General features: G+C 49.1%; 1 protein-coding gene across 9 annotated transcripts in view; it reads right to left on the bottom strand.

Moving 5' to 3' along the window:
- DCAF4 (DDB1 and CUL4 associated factor 4) overlaps positions 1–19875 on the bottom strand; it is a 241436-nt gene that overhangs the window by 87291 nt on the left and 134270 nt on the right. For all 9 annotated transcript variants that reach the window (XM_078659484.1, XM_078659486.1, XM_078659482.1 and 6 more), the window contains one exon: positions 10777–10931. In XM_078659484.1, the coding sequence (XP_078515610.1) occupies positions 10777–10931 (155 nt within the window). The remainder of the gene's footprint in view (positions 1–10776; positions 10932–19875) is intronic.

Genomic DNA, 19875 nt, shown 5'->3' with positions numbered 1-19875 from the left:
GTCCGCAGCGTCAAGTGCACACTTGATGGCTGCATTTGATATTAGCTTTCCTTCCTCAATAAGCATCTTGGTGCCTTCTTGGAACTGTGGGGGCAGGTGTTGTATAACCTGTTCTAGGGTGTCGTAGTGCGCCCTATCATAACGCGCCAGGAGCGCCTGTGTATTTGCGATGCGCCAAAAGTTTGCCGCCTGTGCAGCCACTCTTTTGCCTCCTGCCTCAAGCACTTTGGACTCCTTATCCGGGGGAGGAGCTTCACCCGTTGTCTGGGAGTTGGCACGTTTCCTGGCATTGGCAACCACAAGAGAGTCCAGTGGCAATTGTCCCCGGATGTAGACGGGGTCCGCAGGCGCAGGCCTGTACTTCTTTTCAATGCGAGGGTTGACCACTCTCGCCCTCGTAGGCTCCTTAAAAATGTCCCCAGCATGTTTGAGGACACCTTTCAGCATAGGAAGTGTCTTTACTGTCCTTTCAGATATGGCAAAGGTGTCGAAAAGGAAGTCTTCCTCAACCGGGTCGGCATGCATGTCCACATCATGATTGGCCGCCGCCCTTTCAATTAGTGCATGAAATCCTGCTGAGTCCTCAGTCGGGGATGCACGTGCATTAAAGGTCTGCTGGTCTTGGCCCACACCTTGGGTGCTCTGGTCACCAGTGTCATCGTATGAATCCGGTTGTACATCAGGTTAATCGATAGGGAAATTGTACTGCTCATCCTCATCATACCCCTCACCCACAGAGTGTTCTGGGGAGGGAGTGGGGCTCCGTCTTGGAGGAGGCTGGATCGGTTCCGTGAGGCCTGAGGCGTCAAGGGGCACCCTCTTTTTCTTCAGTGGGATGATGTAGGAGTCCACCGGCTCAGAAGTGATCTTCCTTTTATAGAGTGTCAGCTTGCCGGTGGCAGCATCGATGAAACGCTCTGAATCGTCTTCCGATTCGAGTACACGACGTGGAAGAGGGTCAGCCAGCGAGGAACCCTGTTTCGGAGCCGATTTCGTCGAAAACGCTTTCGGCGCCTCCTTAGGTGGCAAGAGAAAGAGGAGTTTTCCAGAAGGCTTTGCCGGAGTGTCCTTCTGCGGCTGCGGTGATGGCTTCGGAGCCGATGGAGCAAAGGCTTTCTCCCTGATCCACTGCAGTGACTCCGCAATGTTGGACGGTACACTGTCAGTGGTTTTCGTCGCCGACTTGAGCGGTCCCTCGGATCCGACGTCTTCGTGGGCCTTGTGCGGTTTGGGCGCGGAAACCGTCTTCGGCACCTCCGAATCCTGAGGCCGGGGCGCAGACTTCTTGTGCGTAGCCTCTTTGGAGCCGACCTTGGCGGGCTTGGACGGCGCCGTAGCCGCTGATCCGTGCCGACCATCTTTCTTGGAGGCCCCTTCCTCGGGCGTCGGTTTCGATTTTGGAGCATCGGAATCGACAGACTTCCTCGGCTTCTGCGGACCGGAGGTCGACGGAGCCGATGGGGTGACGGGCACCGATTTCTTCACTGGCACGGCAGCCATCTTAGGGACACTCGAGTCCTTAGGTTTCAGTTTCGATTTCGGGTCGGCCATTTTAGGTGTGGACGACCCCGATGGTTTCAGTTTCGGTTTCGAAACAGCGTGCCCAGCAAGTGAGTCCGTAGCCGGGCCTGAAGGCGGGGCTGTGGCTTGCGGCAACGGGTCCTGGGTAAGGCCGACAGGCGATCCCGTGTCCCGGTCGGTATCTTCGTAACCTTCAGGGCAGAGCTCGTCCCCCGAGCTGTCTGCCGCGGCCCCATAAATCTCATCGTCGTCTCCTACCTCTTCGACGTATTCGAGGACTTGACCCGCGACTCCGTCGTCGTCTCCCGGATCCGCCTCGACCTCCGTCTGTGATGGGGAGATTTGTAGATGGTGACCCTGGACCTCTTCTTCCTGGTCGCCGAAGATGTTCTCCGGATCCGGGGCCGCTTGCCTAGCTTCCAAGCGCACCGCGCGCCGAAGCTTGAGAGTTTTCTTGGAGCGGAACTGTGCACAGGCCTTGCACTTGCCGTCGTCGTGGTCCGGCGAAAGGCACTTGTTACACACGGGGTGTAGATCGATGTGTGGGTACTTGGACCCACAGAGCGGGCAGTACTTAAACGGGCTCCGCTCCATGTCCGTAAAGGCTTGCAGTCGTGTCGCGATGAGAAGGCCTCAAAGTTTAGAAAGCGAAGAAAACTCCGCTTATTCCGGCTTCAAGAGACGGAAGACTCGAGACCGAGCGCAGACAATACCGACGCAAGAAAATCGAGGCCTTTTGGCCGTTAAAAGATAGTTTTACTTGGTTCCGACAGTAAGACGTCGAGACCACATCCGAACCCAATGGCGGAAAAAAACAATCTGGGGATGGAGCCGATGCCCATGCGCACTGTAGTCCAGGGGAGGAGCCACCTATCTCAGGATACTTCGAAGACTCTTCCAGGACAACAATGTGCAATCATCCGAGCCCAACACTAGGCGGCGATCTAATGCTAAGATATGAATTTAGCAGCCCACATGCCTCGAACATCAGATACCTATACAATAGATCTTTCTGTATGCTTTACAAAAAAGAGGCTTTGAGTACAGTTGAATAAAAGTTTAAAAACAATAGATAGACAATACTACATGTGTTAATGACCCCTATGGTTGAAGAGGTATTTCCTCTAGACCAAGATGTTGCCTCCAATCCCCCTGCTCTCTCCAAGGCAAGTACTTGTCAATATCTCTGCAAAATTCTCTTTATAAATACGTTTTAAATAATATCACCCAGGTAGTGACACAATAACCTTCTCAAAAGTTAATGCAAAGACTAATGCAGCATCTAAATCAAATCCCAGTCACACTAGATTTAGAATTGTAATAGGAAGTGTCGTATTCGATTGACTTAATTTGCTGGTCGATTCTGGTCCGTACTTACTTTTTACTGAAGGTAATTTTCCATTTGATATTTTCCGACGATAACCAGATTAATTTCCCTTTTATTACACATATTGCTATTAAATATAAAACTGCAATGGTAATTGGTCCCTTTTAATATATATTAGCCTTAGGAGACACTTTGAGTGTTGGTGTAGACGATTTAGTGCAATTAAGAGTGGACTATTTCATTTAACAAATGGTAATTATAGTTTGCTGTGATCTGGCTTGAAAAATATAGGAAGACTTTTTTTGTGATGTCCACTCTTGTATGTATCATGCGTTTTTTTATTTGGCTTACACGAAGGCCGAACTTAAGCATCTTCGTAATGAACTTCTTTCCTATTACAATATAGTGCTTAAATCTGCTATTGTAGCTTAATGCAACGAGTGGTCCTTTCTCTATGCCCATTACCTAAACACAGTTTAAAAGGTCCAAGCTAAGATGGCGCCGACGTAACACTCTGAAATTTTAACTCGGAAAGGAGTACTCTCCGCTTCGTTCTTCGCTTATTTACAGGAATGCTGCGTGGTATAACGGTGCATGTAGATTCCAAGTACCATGTTAATTTTACTTAAAGTAAATACAGCGTTTGTCGGTTTCGCCCATTATATTCCCGTTTTTTTGCTTGCCGGGTGCATTTTAAATTGCAGCTGTCAGGGATTGGTTTCCCTGGTCATGCTTTGTTAAGTGGATATATCTGGGTCTCACTATTAATGAAATGTTGTATTCACTATGAATGGGAAATACTTACTAGCATTTTCTTCGTATACGATAGGTACGTGGTACTGTATAATAGTGTTTGTAGATTCTTGTATCAACTATATATATATGTGTATATATATATATATATATATATATATATATGGATATTTTTTATTAGTTAGTTTTTACAGTGCTGGCCCCTTTTGCTTCTTTCTGTGTTTTGTTTACAACACGGGTCTTTTTACTTATAGCTTGCAAGAATTGGATTAATTGATTACGGTGTACTATTGATATGTCCGGGCTTTAATATTACGATAGTTTTTCAATTTAGGAAGACTGGAACAAACTTACTAGTATTTCCTTATTTCGCATAGATTATCTACTGCTGCTTCCAAGACTGGATTTTATCTAATATGGAGGTTACAATGAGATATTGAATGCTTGGACAATTAGTGGTGAGTGTTTTTCCACACTAAATGAGTATGCTATACGTTTTACTGTTCTTTGGATCTTATGGGAAACTCAATGAATATCCATACTAATATAATAAAGAGAGAGCCTAAATCTTTGAGGCGGGTAATCTCAGGAACCACAGCACCAATCACAACACCCAATACAGCGTTGGAAAGGGGAGTTGCAGCAGAAGGACATAGGCTATGCAGACGCCCACTATATACATTTAAAAGGTAAAAGAACCGTGCCAGCAAAGTAGTCCCTTGTGGGCGTGTCTGCGTTGTGCTGTGGGCGTGTGCTGGGGGCGTGTGGTACGTTCCGCCCTTCATGCCATGTCTCATATCGTGTGCTGTGGGCGTGTGCTGGGGGCGTGAACGTGTGCGCGGGATTACGGAAAATAAAAAGCGAGCGTTGTGCCCAATATTTCATTGTTTTTTCTTCCCAGGTTCTGTACATTCCAGCTCCGGGTGTCCACCCTGCTCCCTTTAAATACCCCTGCACCCCATAATCATAACCCACCCTTACTCCTTAAAATACCCCAACACCCTTAAACACTAACCCATCTTAACCCTATAAATATACCCTGTACCCCAAAACCCAAACCTATCCCTAAACCCTAAAAATACCCCTGTACCCCAAAACCCAAACCTAGCCCTGAACCCTATAAATACCCCTGTACCTCAAAACCCAAACCTACCCCTGAACCCTAAAAATACACCTGTACCCCAATACCCAAACCTAGCCCTGAACCCTATAAATACCCCTGTACCCCATAACCCAAACTTACCCCTGAACCCTAAAATACCCTGTACCCCAAAACCCAAACCTAGCTCTGAACCCTTAAAATACCCCTGTACCCCAAAACCCAAACCTACCCCTGAACCCTAAAAATACACCTGTACCCCAACACCCAAATCTAGCCCTGAACCATAAAAATAACCCTGTACCCCAAAACCCAAACCTACCCCTGAACCATAAAATACCCCTGTACCCCAAAACCCGAACCTAGCCCTGAACCCTAAAAATACCCCAGTACCCCAAAACCCAAACCTAGCCCTGAACCCTTAAAATACCCCTGTACTCCAAAACCCAAACCTACCCCTGAACCCTAAAAATACCCCTATACCCCAAAACCCAAACCTAGCCCTGAACCCTAAAAATACCCCTGTTCCCCAAAACCCATACCTATCCCTATCCCTAAACCCTAAAACTACCCCTGTACCCCATAACCCAAAACTATATATCTCGGCATCAGCTCAACATCCTGTGATTCCAGGCAAATCGCTTTGTCTCCCCGTGCTGCTAGTTAATTTATATTTGTGGGTTAGAATTTAGGACATTGCCATTTTTAGGTCTCGTGCCTAGCGTTGCACTGCCTAGCAGTGATTGGCGCAGCGCAAGGCATTTTGTAATCGAAAAACGGGGTTTCAGCAGTCACCTTAGACTCTAAGACACTCGTGCGTGTGCTTTTTTGTTTAGGGTTACCTCATTGGCCTTGGCGTTCTTTCCATAATAAAAGACTTCACACTATTGGCTTTTGGCGCAAGCATTGCTCCTCCCATGGCCTATTGGTGTCTATTACGCGCATGAAGCTCGTAACAGACACCAATAGGCCGTGGGAGGAGCAACACAGCGATGGGCATGCTAATAGAAATGACACCCTTGCTGTGGCGCGCGCGCGTGCGTGCATTTTACCAATTACGGGCTTTTTTTTAGGTCTCGTGACCTGCGGTGCACTGCGTAGCAGTGCTCACGCAAGTCGCGTGAGCTATCTCTTCTTTTCCGGTCCCACTTTGCCTCTCTTTACTGCTCGCCTGCCTTCGCTCCTCTCCCATCCAGTGTCTTATATCTTTAGTTCATCATGCTTCTTCTCTCTCTGTACTCCCTTCTTTCGCTCTTTTCGTACCTTCTGCCTCCTTTCTCTGATTCTTTCCTCTTCTTTCATCTTCTCCAAACTCCTTTCTCAGCGCGATGACCCCTTATGTCCCCGCATCTTTTCTTCCTCTCCCTCTTTCTGCTTATTTTCATTTGTCCCCGCGCCTTCCTTTCCCGTTCATTCTCTCAGACTCCTTCCTTCATTCCTCGCCCTTTCCGTCTCCTTTTCTCCTTCTTTTATATCTTCCCTCTGCTCCCTCTTTTACCCCTTCCTTCTTTTCTAACCCCATCATCCACATGAGCCCTCTTCCCTTCTTCCCGCCACCCTCCTTTCCACCTCAGATGACCCCTCGCTCCGTCGCTCTCTTCTGTCGCGTCCCTAAATTATCCAAAAATCCGCGAGCAGCAGCAGCGAGCACCCCACCGGTGGAAAGAGGGGGTAACATCACCCTGACAATGGCTTCAAAGGGAATGAATGTTCGGCTAAGCCCTTACCTGGGATGCGACGCAGCGGCCGAGGGACGAGGGTGTGCGGGGAGAGGAGCCTCCTCGGCCCCCACACCGAGCTCGGCTCCGGTCTCTGCCCTCCCCGGTGCTCCCCAGTCTCCTCCCTGTCCCTACCCCCACTCCGGTCCCCTCCCCCTCTCGTCTGCTAGTCACTCCATGGCAGTGTCTGCCGAGGGCACCGGCTGGTAAGTTCTCAAATACGAGCAAAACCATTTCAACACACGGTGTACACCCCTCCTTCGAGAATGACCACCAATAAGTGCTGGCAGCAGAGAAACAAAGTAAGTGCCATCAACACACACATGATCCGACGGAGACGCCAGTAAGGTCAACTCCCAACTAGCCCCCGCGTCCGTGCATGCCACATGGAACTAGCCCCACTCTTCAGTCATCTAAGTCGATCTAAGCCAGGGGTACTTATAGTACGGCCAGGCAAGCCTGCCCTGGCGGCCCGCGGACCTCGCAGACATCGAACCTGTGTTTTAAGAACAAATTTTTAAAGAATGTCTAAAACACTGCCGGGTGCAGCAGCGACACTCTGAGAGACTCTGCTGCTCTGCTGGGGCCGGGTGATTAATTCCAGTGATAGGCAGAGCAGCAGAGTCTCTCGCACACACACACACACACACAGCCACAACCGAGCACTTCACACGTCTTTAGAAAGACCATTTGCATGTTAGTGGAGCTTTGTTGATTTCACCTCTTCTTAGGCCCCTGCAGCTCCACTCTGTGGGTGCCGGGTGATTAATTCCAGTGATAGGCAGAGCGGAGCTGCAGGGGCCTAAGAAGAGGTGAAATCAACAAAGCTCCACTAACATGCAAATGATCTTTCTAAATACCTGTGAAGTGCTCGGGAGCGGCTGGAAGTGGGAATCTGTCTCAGCCCTGGCAGAGACAGTCCTGTTAGCAGTCTACTCAAGGTGACATTATACCACAGAGATGCACTGTTCTAAATATAATGCAGCTAGTTCCTTCAGTATCGAGTCAAGGGCAGTTTCCGATATGGTGGTGGGGGTCATGCGCTTCTTCATCCTGCTTGGAGGGCCCGAGAATTAGTCCTATTGAATAGGAGTTCATGGGGCAAGAGCATTCTGAAGGTAGTGAAACTCTTTACGTCGAGGGAGGGAGAGTGAGGGAGGTAAAGGGAGGGAGGGAGAGGGAGGGAGGGAGAGGGAGGGAGGGAGGGAAACAGAGGGAGAGGGAGGGAAAGGGAGGGAGGGAGACCGAGAAATGGAGACAGAGAAATGGAGACAGAGAAAGGGAGACAGACAGATGGAGGAGGGCGACAGAGGGAGGGAGGCGGACTGAGTGAGGAAGGGAGTGAGGGAGGTGGAGGGAGGGAGTGAGGGAGGTGGGGGAGGGAAGCATAAGTGAGGGAGTGAGGGAAGGGGAGTGATGGAGTGGGGGAAGGGGAGTGAGGGAGTGAGGGAAGGGGAGTGAGGGAAGGGGAGTGAGTGAGGAAGGGAGTAAGGGAGGCGGAGGGAGTGAGGGGGGCAGAGGGAGGGGGAAATGAGGGAAGGGGAGTGAGGGAGGGAGGCGGAAGGGAGTGAGGTAGGGAGGCGGAAGTGAGGGAGTGAGGGAGGGAGGCGGAAGTGAGGGAGTGAGGGAGGGAGGCAGAAGTGGGGAGTGAGGGAAGGAGAGTGAGGGAAGGGGAGTGAGGGAGGGAGGCGGAAGTGAGAGAGTAAGGGGAGGGAAGTGAGGGGAGGGGAGTAAGGGGAGGGAGAGAGGGAAGGGGAGTGGGGAAGGGGAGAGAGAGAAGGGGAGTGGGGGCGAGAGGGAAAGGGAGTGGGGAGGGACAGAGGGAAGGGGAGAGGGGTAGGGGAGTGAGGGAAGGGGAGTGAGGGAGGGAGCGAGGAGAGGGGAGTGAGGAGGGAAAGAGGGAAGGGGTGTGGGGAAGGGAAGGGAGAGAGGGACGGGGAGTTGGGGAGAGAGGGAAAGAGGAAAGGGGAGTGGGGAAGGGGAAGTAGAGAGGGAGGGATGTGGGGAGGGACAGAGGGAAAGGCAATGGGTAGGGGAGTGAGGGAAGGGGAGTGAGGGAAGGGGAGTGAAGGAAGGGGGAGTGGGGGAAGGGGAGTGACGGAAGGGGAGTGAGGGAGGGAGTAAGGGAAGGGGAGAGAGGGAGAGAGGGATGGGAGAGAGGGAAGGGGAGAGAGGGAGGGAGGGAAGGGGAGTGAGGGAGGGAGAGGAGGAAGAGGAGTGAGGGAGAGGGGAGGGGAGGAGAGAGGGAAGGAGAGAGAGGGAGACAGAGAGGGAGTGAGACAGTCAGAGTGAGGGAGAGAGAGTCAGATTGGGTGAGACAGAGGGAGACAGGGAGAAAGTTAGAGAGAGTGAGGGAGGGAGGGAGACAGAGAGAGAGAGAGATAGAGGGAGAGTGACAGAGATAGAGAGAGGGATGGAGGGAGGAAGACACAGAGAAATAGAGAGAGAAAGAGAGAGAGAGAAAGAGAGATGTGTGTGTATGCCGGGTCTGGTGGCTCAGTGGACGAAGGCGTCCTCTGCAGGGACCTGTGTTCAACCTCATGGTCACAGATTTTTGTTGTTGCTCTAGCCCCACCCCTTCCCCCACTGACCCCGCCGCCCACCGGTGCGGCGCTCGGACCCAAACCACAATGTAAATTTGGCCCCTATGAGAAAGTTTGTCAGTACCCATGATCTAAGCAGTCCCCACATCCAACCAAAATAAGACCCATTAACACCTACTTTCCAACCACCCCTGTGTCTGAGTAAACCCAACCCCCATATCTACCCACCCTCTCACAAACAAACCTTACTATGAGCACAGAGTCCCTCATAGCCATTCACCACATGCAACCAAAGCAATACCAACCAAAACTCAGTTTCAAGGTACACCAACCCCAACGGCCTGAACTCCCATCCGCAATTGCCCCCTTGCCCAAGCAATATCCCATAGTGACTCCACGTTCAAACAAGATCAAACCACCAAACGGACTGACATCGAGGCAAGCTCTTCCCAAGCTACTCATTGCATAAAAACAAAATAACAACTTTCTACGCTCACAGTTAATGAAGACCACCCTATGTCTGAGCATCACCCCAACAAGCACCTACATCGGTGCAAGGTCAAACCCAGGAGGTCCCCAAGTCCAAGCAAGCTCTCCCCCAACCATTTCCCCACCCTACCATAGCACACATCAACACCCACTGCCAACGGTGGCCACCCCCACATCTGGGCAAAACCCCACACAGGTGTATGGCCACGCATTAGCAGCCCCAAGCGCAAACAAGCTCCTCTCAACTACTTCCCACATACAATAACAAGCATTTGCAATGCAATAGGTCTCGCATTATTAACATTTGAGCTATTAGCATTGGTAAATAATGCAACACCAATAGCTCAAACTTTAATAATGCAAGACCTATTGCATTGCAAATGCTTGTTTTGAGATGTTAGCAATAATTATGATTGTCTGAATTTGTGGTTACCGTGCATATAGACCCTTCGCTGGATACTTGAGTTTTTGTGGTGAGCTTTTCTCTTGGTCTCTGGAGTACCCATACTTATATAACTTGGCAGGCCTGTTGAAGTTACACAAGATTATTCCTTCTCTTGTTGACGTTAATCCCTTTTCCCTTGGTCTTTACATATATCTCTTTGCGATTGTATTACTGTTTGCAGTGTTTCATGATGTTGAGGTCCTATCAATCCTCTCACCATTATTTGGGTTAAGGTTTAACCTGTCTGGCTTTCACTACAATGATGTCTATAATATTTTTTTCACGCGGTGTTTTCCCCTTTTTTCACGTATTCAATTGGTGATGGTTTTTGTTTGTGGTACTTGTGTCCATTAGTAATTTGTGCATTTGTCTGTTGTAGCCATGATGAATTCTGAGGGTATGTGCCTAGATGAAAAACGTGTTGGCTCAACTTGTGGCTACTTGTTACATTGAAGGAGTGAAGCACATTGTATTTGAATATACATCAAAACTGAATAAACCATCATGAAAATGGACTAAGACGACTACTACTTGGACTGTTTACGTTGTTTCTGTGAAAGTGGCTCAGGATTTTGATTTCTGTTCTTGCTAATTTGAGTGTGGACTTGTCTGCACTCTGTTAACAACGAGGGGCAGTAGTTGTTCAAATTCCTTCAAGCACTATGATGAAGTTGATATCATTGTTCCATAATACACAGTAGCATCACCGTGTGCAGCCTATATACCCCTACTGCCCTCCTTTTGCTTTTGTAGTTTTCAAATCCAGCCTAACTTTCACCACGTAATGGTAAATTTTATGGTGTAGATTCAACTGATTTGATAACACTTTAACCATGAAACTGAAGGTTGTAGTAAGGGATAATAAACACGTGCACACCCACCTTCCGATGATTGTCCTCCTCCAAGAGCTTCAGTCGTTTGCTCTCCATCTCCTTATGTTTAATGCTCTCTTTGGTTAGCGGGTTGCAGTTGTTATGTCCAGGGAGGAGGCGAAAATAGCGATTTTTTTCCGGGTCGAAATAAAACCCTGGCAATTCTTTGAAGAAGCAAAGTATATCAAGTCAAAGAATTCAGAATTTTAAAAGGCAACTCTTGATCAAATTTCTATTGCTGAGGGTTCTCTTTCCTCTCATCATGGCTGAGAGCTTTTTAACTGCCTGTAGAAGGTGATGAGTATTATATGTTCAGTTTAACCGATTAGAGAAAACAAATCTCACATGTAAAAAATAATAGATACCATCAGGTCTGAGGTTATATTCATCATTAAATAAACATTTACATTTACATATGCAGCACTCCACACCCGTTTGACTATGTTCACGCTACAGAAATACCATATACCATTTACATATAGTTATTTACGACATACAATCCTAACAGCTGTCATAGCTGGCCTGTAGGAAAGCTGGATTTTTGTGTACTGGTGCCAATGTAAGCGCACACCAAGCAAAAACTCAAGAGGACCCTTCTTGGTTTATACGGCTTACATTAATAATACCAAGTGCTCTATTTGTGGTAGTGTGGTTGAGCAGCTTACGCTTATCATAGAGGAGTGTTAAGCATTTGTTGTACACACACAGTCAATAAATGGTCACACACTCAATAAGAAATCAGAGACAAATTTATAAAAATAAAGTAGATTTTTATATGAATTTAGGCACCAAGATCTTTAGAACAACATAAGTACAATCGGAGCTATCGATTCTAGCAGAAAACATTAAAATACTCAAATAACGATTTTAAGGCATTAATGTTAACCTATTGGAGGAAAAACACACATAGCAAATAGTTACTTGCAATTGAATTTCAGGATTGTCCTTTGGGAATTAAGGTGCTGGGGGCCAGCAGTTTCCTTTTACCTGACCTGGTGTGTCCAGGTGCAGAGGTGAGGTCAGGATGGTAGCCTCAAATGCTACACCGCAGAAACAAAGAAGACTTGGGGAAAGTACGGGTGAACCCAAAAGGGCGCTCAAGTCATGGGCACTTTACGGCCAAGCAGACACAGTCAGAAGTCGGTAACCTGGGCTGTGGGGCACGGGTTCAGACAGTCTTGGCTGGCTGGCCAGTTGGCGTTTCCAGGCTTTCAGGGTTTTCGGTGTCTGCAGGAGGGGGGAAAACAAAACAGCAGGGCCACTCTAGTGGTGGGTCTCATCTGTCCTGATGTCCCTCAACGTGCAGGAAGGCTTCCCAGGCGGTGGTGTCCGGACTGGATGCTGAACTAGCCTTGGCTGGTGCAAGTGCCCCAGTACTCAGGGTATTGGTGCAGGGGAGCTCCTGGAGGGTCTAGCACCTCGAAAATCGGCAGAATGATGGACTGGCCTCCTTGAGCCAATGACACCTCCTCCTGATGTGAGCAGATGCAGGGGGATGTCTCCTCCACCCCAAGGGAGATGCTAGCTGGTTGTTGAAGTGCTGGACAGTCCTCCAAGTGTTTGGGAGTGTGCACAGCTGCAGGATGAGTCGAGACTTGCCAATATTTAAGGAGCAAGCAGCAATGCAGGGTTTGGCACCAGTTTCTGTGCAGTTCCTTGTTTCTCGCAGTGTTGTCTCTTCTTTGTTCGTCTACAGTTCCAAGGAAGTCAAATCTAAGGACCTGGTGTCCGGAGTGGGGAGGGATCCATAAAGACTCAATTTAGAGGCGTTTTGGTGAGTAGCCATTAGTAGCCAATGGGCTGCCTATCACTAGGGCAACATTACACCCTATATGCCCACTTTCTGTGGGGAGCAGGCAATAGTAACCAGTGGGGAGCAGGCAATAGTAACCAATGGGCTAACTATTACTAGGGCAACTACTCCCCCAATATGTTCACTTCCTGTGGGGATTGGGCATAAACCTTACCCAGTAGTACCTATTTCATCAAACTTTAAACACCTTCAATGCTAACATTTATTGAATCCCATTATTCATGACGAGTTCACCTTGTCATTAGCACTGAACAGGTTAAGATGGTGAAGCCCTTCTTTGGCTGTTCTCTTCAGGCAGCCCACCTTAGGGAGCCCACAACACGCCTGAATAATTTCAAACCTGCTCTGGTGCCAAACGGGCCCCAGGACAAGGGGGTGGTGTTCACCTCATCTAGGGCGGAGCTGGGGTTGCATATCAAAGGCAGCAGAGGGTTTGAAGCCTCTGGCGTTGATATGCTGATTTGCTAGTCACCCTGCTGGAGGAGGTGAGAACATCTTCTACCGAGCAGGCATTGTTACTGCCATCTGACAGCCTGGACTCTCCCTTGCAGTGGGGCAGAAACTCATCTGATACCGGCATCAGTACAGATCTATTAAGACAAGGTGTTCGATACTAAACACCATTATTTTCAGTGAAGCAATTATGTGGCTGGGTAACTCGTAATGACCAGTGCCCACTACATATCTTTAAAATGGCTTCCTGACCACTTGCAATGCCTTTCAATGGTACTTGGCATCACTGGGGCACATCTGCTCATGCCCCCACATGTATATAATACACCATGACTTAGGGCTCTGAGCCCGGTTGTAGGGATGGCGTACATATGGTACACAAAGTCTACATGGGCACTGCACACAGACAGTGGGCAATGTCGTGTTTTCAGAATGGCTTCCACCATTTCGCGCAACCTGCAATGGCAGCCTACATGCAGTTTGTGTGTGGGTCTCTTTGAGTGACATAATATACTGGGCAGCCCTTAGGGACCCTGTGGGAAAGTGCCATCTTTCTTGCATTGGTAAGCCCTCAATTTTTTCTGACTGCTGATGTGCTTTGACTGAGTGTGCCCTGGGCTCCTGCCAACCAGGTACCCAGGGCCTGTGTTCCTTCCCTAAAAACTGTGTTGAATCAAAACCCAATTGGCATCTCTGGCCACCTATCAGCCCCCAGTAAATGGTACCCTAGGTACCCAGGGCATGGTGACCCTAGAAGACCCCTAAAGGTTGCAGCACTTATTGTGCAACCCTTAGGGGCCCTGTACCTTGGTACCCACACACTGTCTTTGCAGTGTGAGTGCCTAGGTAAAGAACTAAACAAAGAGTCGACATGGCACACATCCCTGTGTGCCATGCCCACAAACCCACTGCCCTGGCATACATCAGTCACCCCTCTAGCTGGGTGCTCTATGCCAGTGGTGTGGGCACAGGTGCATGAGCCCTGTGCCCCTACAGTACCCAGGGCCATGTAAGTGCAGTGATGCTATTAAGAGTATATGGTGCTGGGAGGTTGTTGTTACGAACTTCACAGCACCATAATGGCTACACGGAAGACTGACAACTTTGGTACCAAACTTCTCAGCACATTAAACCCACACTGATGCCAGTGTGAGATTTAATGTAAAATGCACCAGAGGGCATCTTAGAGATGCCCCCCTGAAAACCTAACCTACAATCCACGTCTGGCTGAGCGGCTGCAGAGGCTGCCACACAGTAGACATGTTGCTGGACCCCTGGGTAGGAGGGCCCCCGCTCTCCTGGGCCTGCAACAATGCACATCCTGGGCGAGGTGCTAGGTCTCCTCCCCCAGGATGGGCAGGGGGAAGCTTCAAAGGCATGCCTCCTCTGTGAGCTTCTCCAGACCATTTTCTGTACCCAGCAACCAGCCCCCACCCGTCCTGACCCCCACTCTGGCGGGAAGACTGGCAGGAAAAACTACATCCGGAAGGGGGGTGTGCCAGCTTGTGCCAACCCCACCCCTCAGGTGGAGGAGACGAGGTGAAGCACTACCCCGGGCTCCAGCGATCTTGAAGATGGGGAGCTCTGCCCAATCACAGCTAGGCTCCTGCCCCCCTCCCACAGGAGAGGAGCACGCTAGGGGGTGTACTCACCCCAGGGCAGGGATCCATTGGTCCCTGTCCTTGCCCCACCTGTAACGCCCCTAAATTCAGTATTTAGGGGCTCCCTGAACCTTCCTTCCTCAGATTCCGATACGAAAAGAAGAAAGAAGATCAAAAAGAAGAAGACCCGCCATGCAGCTGCTAATAACAGGACAACAACAACTGACTTGGCCCCAGCCCTACCGGCCTGTTGATCCTGGAACCTGCTCCTGCCTAATCCCGGCGTCCCCTGAGGAAGCAACCTTGACCCTCTTGAACATTGGGACTCCCATCAGCAGAGGCTCTGCTGCAACAACCACCCTGGTGCCAGCCAGGAAGCTCCGGATCAGCCCACTCTGCACCCGCCGAGCGGGGCCGGGCTCAACCGAACCAAGACCACGAGGACGTCCCCCTGGCGACTGGGACCCAAAGTCCAGTGCCCAAAGACCCTCCTTGGGGCACCAGATGACGCCTGCAGACTCAGAACCAGGGGCCACCCAACCGCGATCAGCTGAGGGTAAGCTTTTCCGACACCCAAAGACACCCCTGCACCCGGCGCCTTGCGGCCCCCTGTGCCCACCTTTGGGGTACCTACCTGTGCTCCAAGATCCCAACTTACCTCCCGAAGTGCTGGTCGCCCCTGGAGAGTCTCCGTCCCCGAGTCTGCAGCCTTTAATCCCTTTTTACCTTCCCCATTGGATAACATTGAATGCCCGACGGCTCAAGAGCCCCCTGCACCCAGCCGCCCGAGTGCCGCTGGCTGTGCCACCTTTGTCCTATCCTACTCCCCCGTTGCCCTGAGCAAGTGACCAGGAGCCCAGCTCCCACAGCCGCGTGGCTTGCTAGCTAGCAGCCACCAACCGAAGGCCCCCTTTCCCTCATTGGATATCATTGGGCCTACCTACCTCTGCACCCAGCCGCCCCTGTGCGGCTGGGATTGAACTAACTGTACTTACTGGACCCTGGGGGACCCCTGAGTCTATGCCCAGAACCTTAACTTCACCAACCAAGTACTCACCTGGAAACCGGTAACTCACTTGACTGCCATTGGATATCATTGACCAATTTTGACTCGAAAATGTTCTAAGTGTGAAGTTTTGAAAACTGAAAATATTCATATAAAACCAGCCAAAGTCCGAATTCTGAAGTACTCACCTGTGATCAGGGGAGAAGCCAGTACTGTACCTTTCAGCCCAGTACTGAACCGCAAAAGTAATCCCTGCCGGGTTTACTAGTAATCTGTATTTTCTCCATAGGAACCCACTGTCTGCATTTCTATGAAATTTCTTCTGTCTACTTTTGAAAACTTGAAATATTCTTTAAAAATCCTACGAAATACTGAAACGCCATTACCTACCTGTTTTAGGTTAAGACACCAGTGCTGGCCCTAGAAGACCAGTGCTGGATTACAAAAGTAACGCAATCGTACTTTACCTGCAACCTGAATTTTCTCCCATTGAATAACATTGTCAGATTTCCATTGAAAAGTTTCTTAGTGTGAACTTTTAAAACAGCTTCATATTCATGAAAATTCACTACAGTAACTAAAACGTTTTTGCTCATTTGTTTTCAGCTTAGACCCCAGGACTGAATCTAGGATCTAGTCCTGGAACTACTAAAGTAATCTCTATAGTAATCAGCTGTACTTAAATGTAGAAAACCCATTGAGCTCAATGCTATAGTGTGTTTTAGGATTGTGTTGCTTACTACCAACACTGTATACATTGTGTGCACAAACTTTATTGCTCCTTTGCAAAGTAGTTACCTGAGAGTACTCATAACGTGAAAAGTATATTTTTATAACTGTTGGTTCTAAAAATAAAACAACTATATATGTGGATATAAAAACAATTGGCTTGGAGTTCAGTCCTTGAGTGTGTGAAACCTTTTGCTGACTGAGTGTGTACAACAAATGCTCTACACTGTCCTCTGGCACTGCCTTACTGCTTGACCAAGCTACCACTTTGGAGAGTAAGGTCAGTTCTGACTTTAACCTCTGTTATACCTCTGGGGTTGTAGGACTCTATACACACTGTACTTCATTCTAGTCCAGTATATATAGAGCTACTTTCTCACAGACCCTCTTTAGTACCCATGTCCTGGGTAACAGGGTTATCATCATCATCATCATTTTAACTTTATTTCGGTTTGTTTATGAACCATAAAAGTACATCAAAAATAGAAAAATACATTTACAAGAATAGACTAATACACAGTTACATCTCATTTTAGATATTTGCAATAAATCAGTTAGCGTGTGATTTATAAGGTGACGATAAAAACACTAAAACAATAAAATACATGGAATAAAAGTTTAAAACACGGTGGAAGGCTAGTTATTACTGAGACAGAACTGTCTACCTACATTAAAGTAGGTTACTACTACCGAATCAGTCGCCGTCTAATTAACCACATCGAAAACAAAAATTTAGCAATAGCATTAACTATTAGTGCATTAGTATCAGTTTTTAAAATTCTAAAATACTCTATATAGTTCCTGACTCCTAGGTTCACACATAGCTGTATGATCCATTTTTTTCTGCTAACAGAATAAGCAGGACAAAACATGATCACATGGATTAAGGATTAATTTGGATCATTGCAACCTGGACAAGGACGAACTAAACCCATTTTCCATTTATCGGTGTAAGAGTGGAGGGGTAGTGTACCATATCTGAACTGTAAATACAGTTTTTTTGCTAAGACAGGTTCTATAGTGTCTAATTCCTTCTCAAAACTGTAGACATTCTTGGAATCCAGGAAGCTGTCAGTGAGGCTAGAAGGCCTGGCTGATCGAAGGACCTCTTCTAAATTGTAATGCTTTATAGACTCAGCCAGGGTTCTCTTTGAGATGGATTTGCATGTGTCCTCCGGGTTAGACCAGAGATTCTCCATGCCGATCCTAGACGCCTGCCCCCTTATAAAGGATAGCCACTTTATCCTCCCTGCACCCGGGCGTGCCATCACAATCTTCAGTTCTTCTCTATAGCACTCAAGCTCCGGGACACTCCACAATCTACGCCAATAGAGGAGCGGGCGTGAGGCAATTGCTTCTGCGATGGGCCTCAAATTTATGTCCAACCTTAGTGGAACTAGAGGAGTGTTTGTTGGTAAGGAGAGCAGCTGTCTAATAAATTTATTCTCTGTTATGCTAATCTCGTTCGCTGGACAATAGCCCCAGAGTTCCGCCCCGTAAAGGGTGGATGATCTGGTTTGAACCTTATATATTTCCAGCGGTACGCTGACTACTTTATGGACACAAGATTTCTGGACTTTAAGGATCCCCCCCGTAGACTGAGAAAGGGTTAAATTAGCCTTTGTCATTTGAGTTTCCCAACTCATTTTATCATTTAAGGTCAGGCCTAAATAAGTGAAATTATTTACCCTTTCCAGGGCTCGTCCATCCATTGACGGGCGTGGACAATTGGTTGCACTGGCATTAAACACCATGTACTTTGTTTTATCTATGTTAATCACCAGATTCCTGTTCCTACAGAATTTGGCGAATTGGTCTAACACCCGCTGCATCCCCATAGATGTTTTTGAGAGCAGCAGGGTGTCATCCGCAAACATAAGTGCAGGAAATTTACCACCAGCTAAGTTAGGGCCGTCAATGTTATGTACACTAATTAGGTCATCGACAAGGCCATTTAAAAAAAGGGAAAATAGCGTAGGGGCCAGTACGCATCCCTGCCTAACTCCCTTCTCAATAGGAAAATCTCTTGTCAGCTGGCCGTATTTGCCATAACGAACCTTTGCATAGGTTCCTTCATGGAGTCTTTTAAGTTGGTGGCATAAATAGGGTGGAATCCCCATTGTTGTTAATATACTCCAGAGTTGGTTTCTGTCCACCATGTCAAATGCGGATTTGAGGTCCACAAATGTCAGGTAGAGGCTACCCCCTTCCATGACCACATGCTTCCAGTAGAGAACCTGGAGCCGTAGTAATTGGTCAATGGTAGATGTTTTTGCACGGAACCCTGCTTGCAGGTGGGAGAGGATGTTATTCTCACTAATCCAATCTTGCAAGCGTTGCAAGAGCAGTTTGGCATAGATTTTTTGAGTGACGTCAATAAGACTGATTGGCCTATAATTTGACGGGGCCAACGGAGATCCCTTTTTATAAATCGGAATGATTTCGGCCCCCAGCCAGGTGCTTGGAATCTCTTGGCCGTCAAGAATAGCATTAAAGGGAGGAGCCTAGCGACGAACGAAGATGGCCGCGTAGGCTCTCGGCTCCGCTGACCCCCACTTGTTTCTGACTATCCTGTCGACGATCCTGTTTTTCCTGCCCCATCCCCGGGTGTCTTACTGGATGCTGATCGCGGCGGTGTGTCCCCGGTCACTTTCCGGCCCGGATTGGCAAAGTTGTGCCGCGCTGACGCCCCTGGCCTAATTCCTGGAGTGAGCCGGGTCCACGAGTGCTGGTCTTCCCCGGTTGTGGCGTAGCGATAGCGGTTTGGGGATCCGGACGCGGTCCGGACCGTGGCTGTGGGAGAGATCCTGTCCCAAACTTGGCGGTTCGTCTGAGGCTCTCCGCGAATAACGGAGGTGCGTTACTCCTGGCGGAGGTTGCGAGGTGGGGGGCCCCCCTCCCGGCGCCTGCCCGTCCCCGCCGGGTCGGATCCCCCGCCTGAGAGACCCTCCGTTGCTCCTCGCTTCACCTCCGTTCCCACCCGCCCTGCCTGAACTTGTGTCCCCGGGTGCGACCCGCCCCGCGGTGGACCCGTAAATGCTTGGAGCAGCCCCGATGGGGGCGGTGTGGGCTGGGGATGGTTTGTCTTTGGGAGCCGTGATGGCCGCCATTAGAGACTTACACTCCTACATAACTTCTTTGTTCTGCACTCAGATCGCAGAGACCGTCGCCATGGGCCGATTCTGTGAGGGCCCTGGTTTGTCTGGTCCCCCTGAAATTGCGGCTTCCTTCGACGCTACGCCGCACTTATGTGACCCGAGTCCCCTTTCTGTGGCAGCCTTACCACCGTCGCCCCGACTGCTTGGTGACGCCGACCCTGTTGTTTCAAGACCCCGCCCGCCATCTTTGCTATTGTTGGTTGGATTCGCGATCCTGTCCTCGTCTGGAACTTTTGATTTGATGACCCGACTGTCTGGCTCGATGCTCTTGGATTCTATGCCTAATGTCTCGTTGGGGACTTTGTTGGTTCTACACCCTTCTATGGTGGAGGCGAGCGCTGTGGCGGC

Source organism: Lissotriton helveticus, chromosome 9 (genome assembly GCF_964261635.1).
Source record: "Lissotriton helveticus chromosome 9, aLisHel1.1, whole genome shotgun sequence".
In the NCBI taxonomy this organism is placed as follows: Eukaryota; Metazoa; Chordata; class Amphibia; order Caudata; family Salamandridae; genus Lissotriton; species Lissotriton helveticus.
Note: the sequence above shows the minus strand (reverse complement) of the source record. Positions and strands in the feature narration are given on the sequence as shown.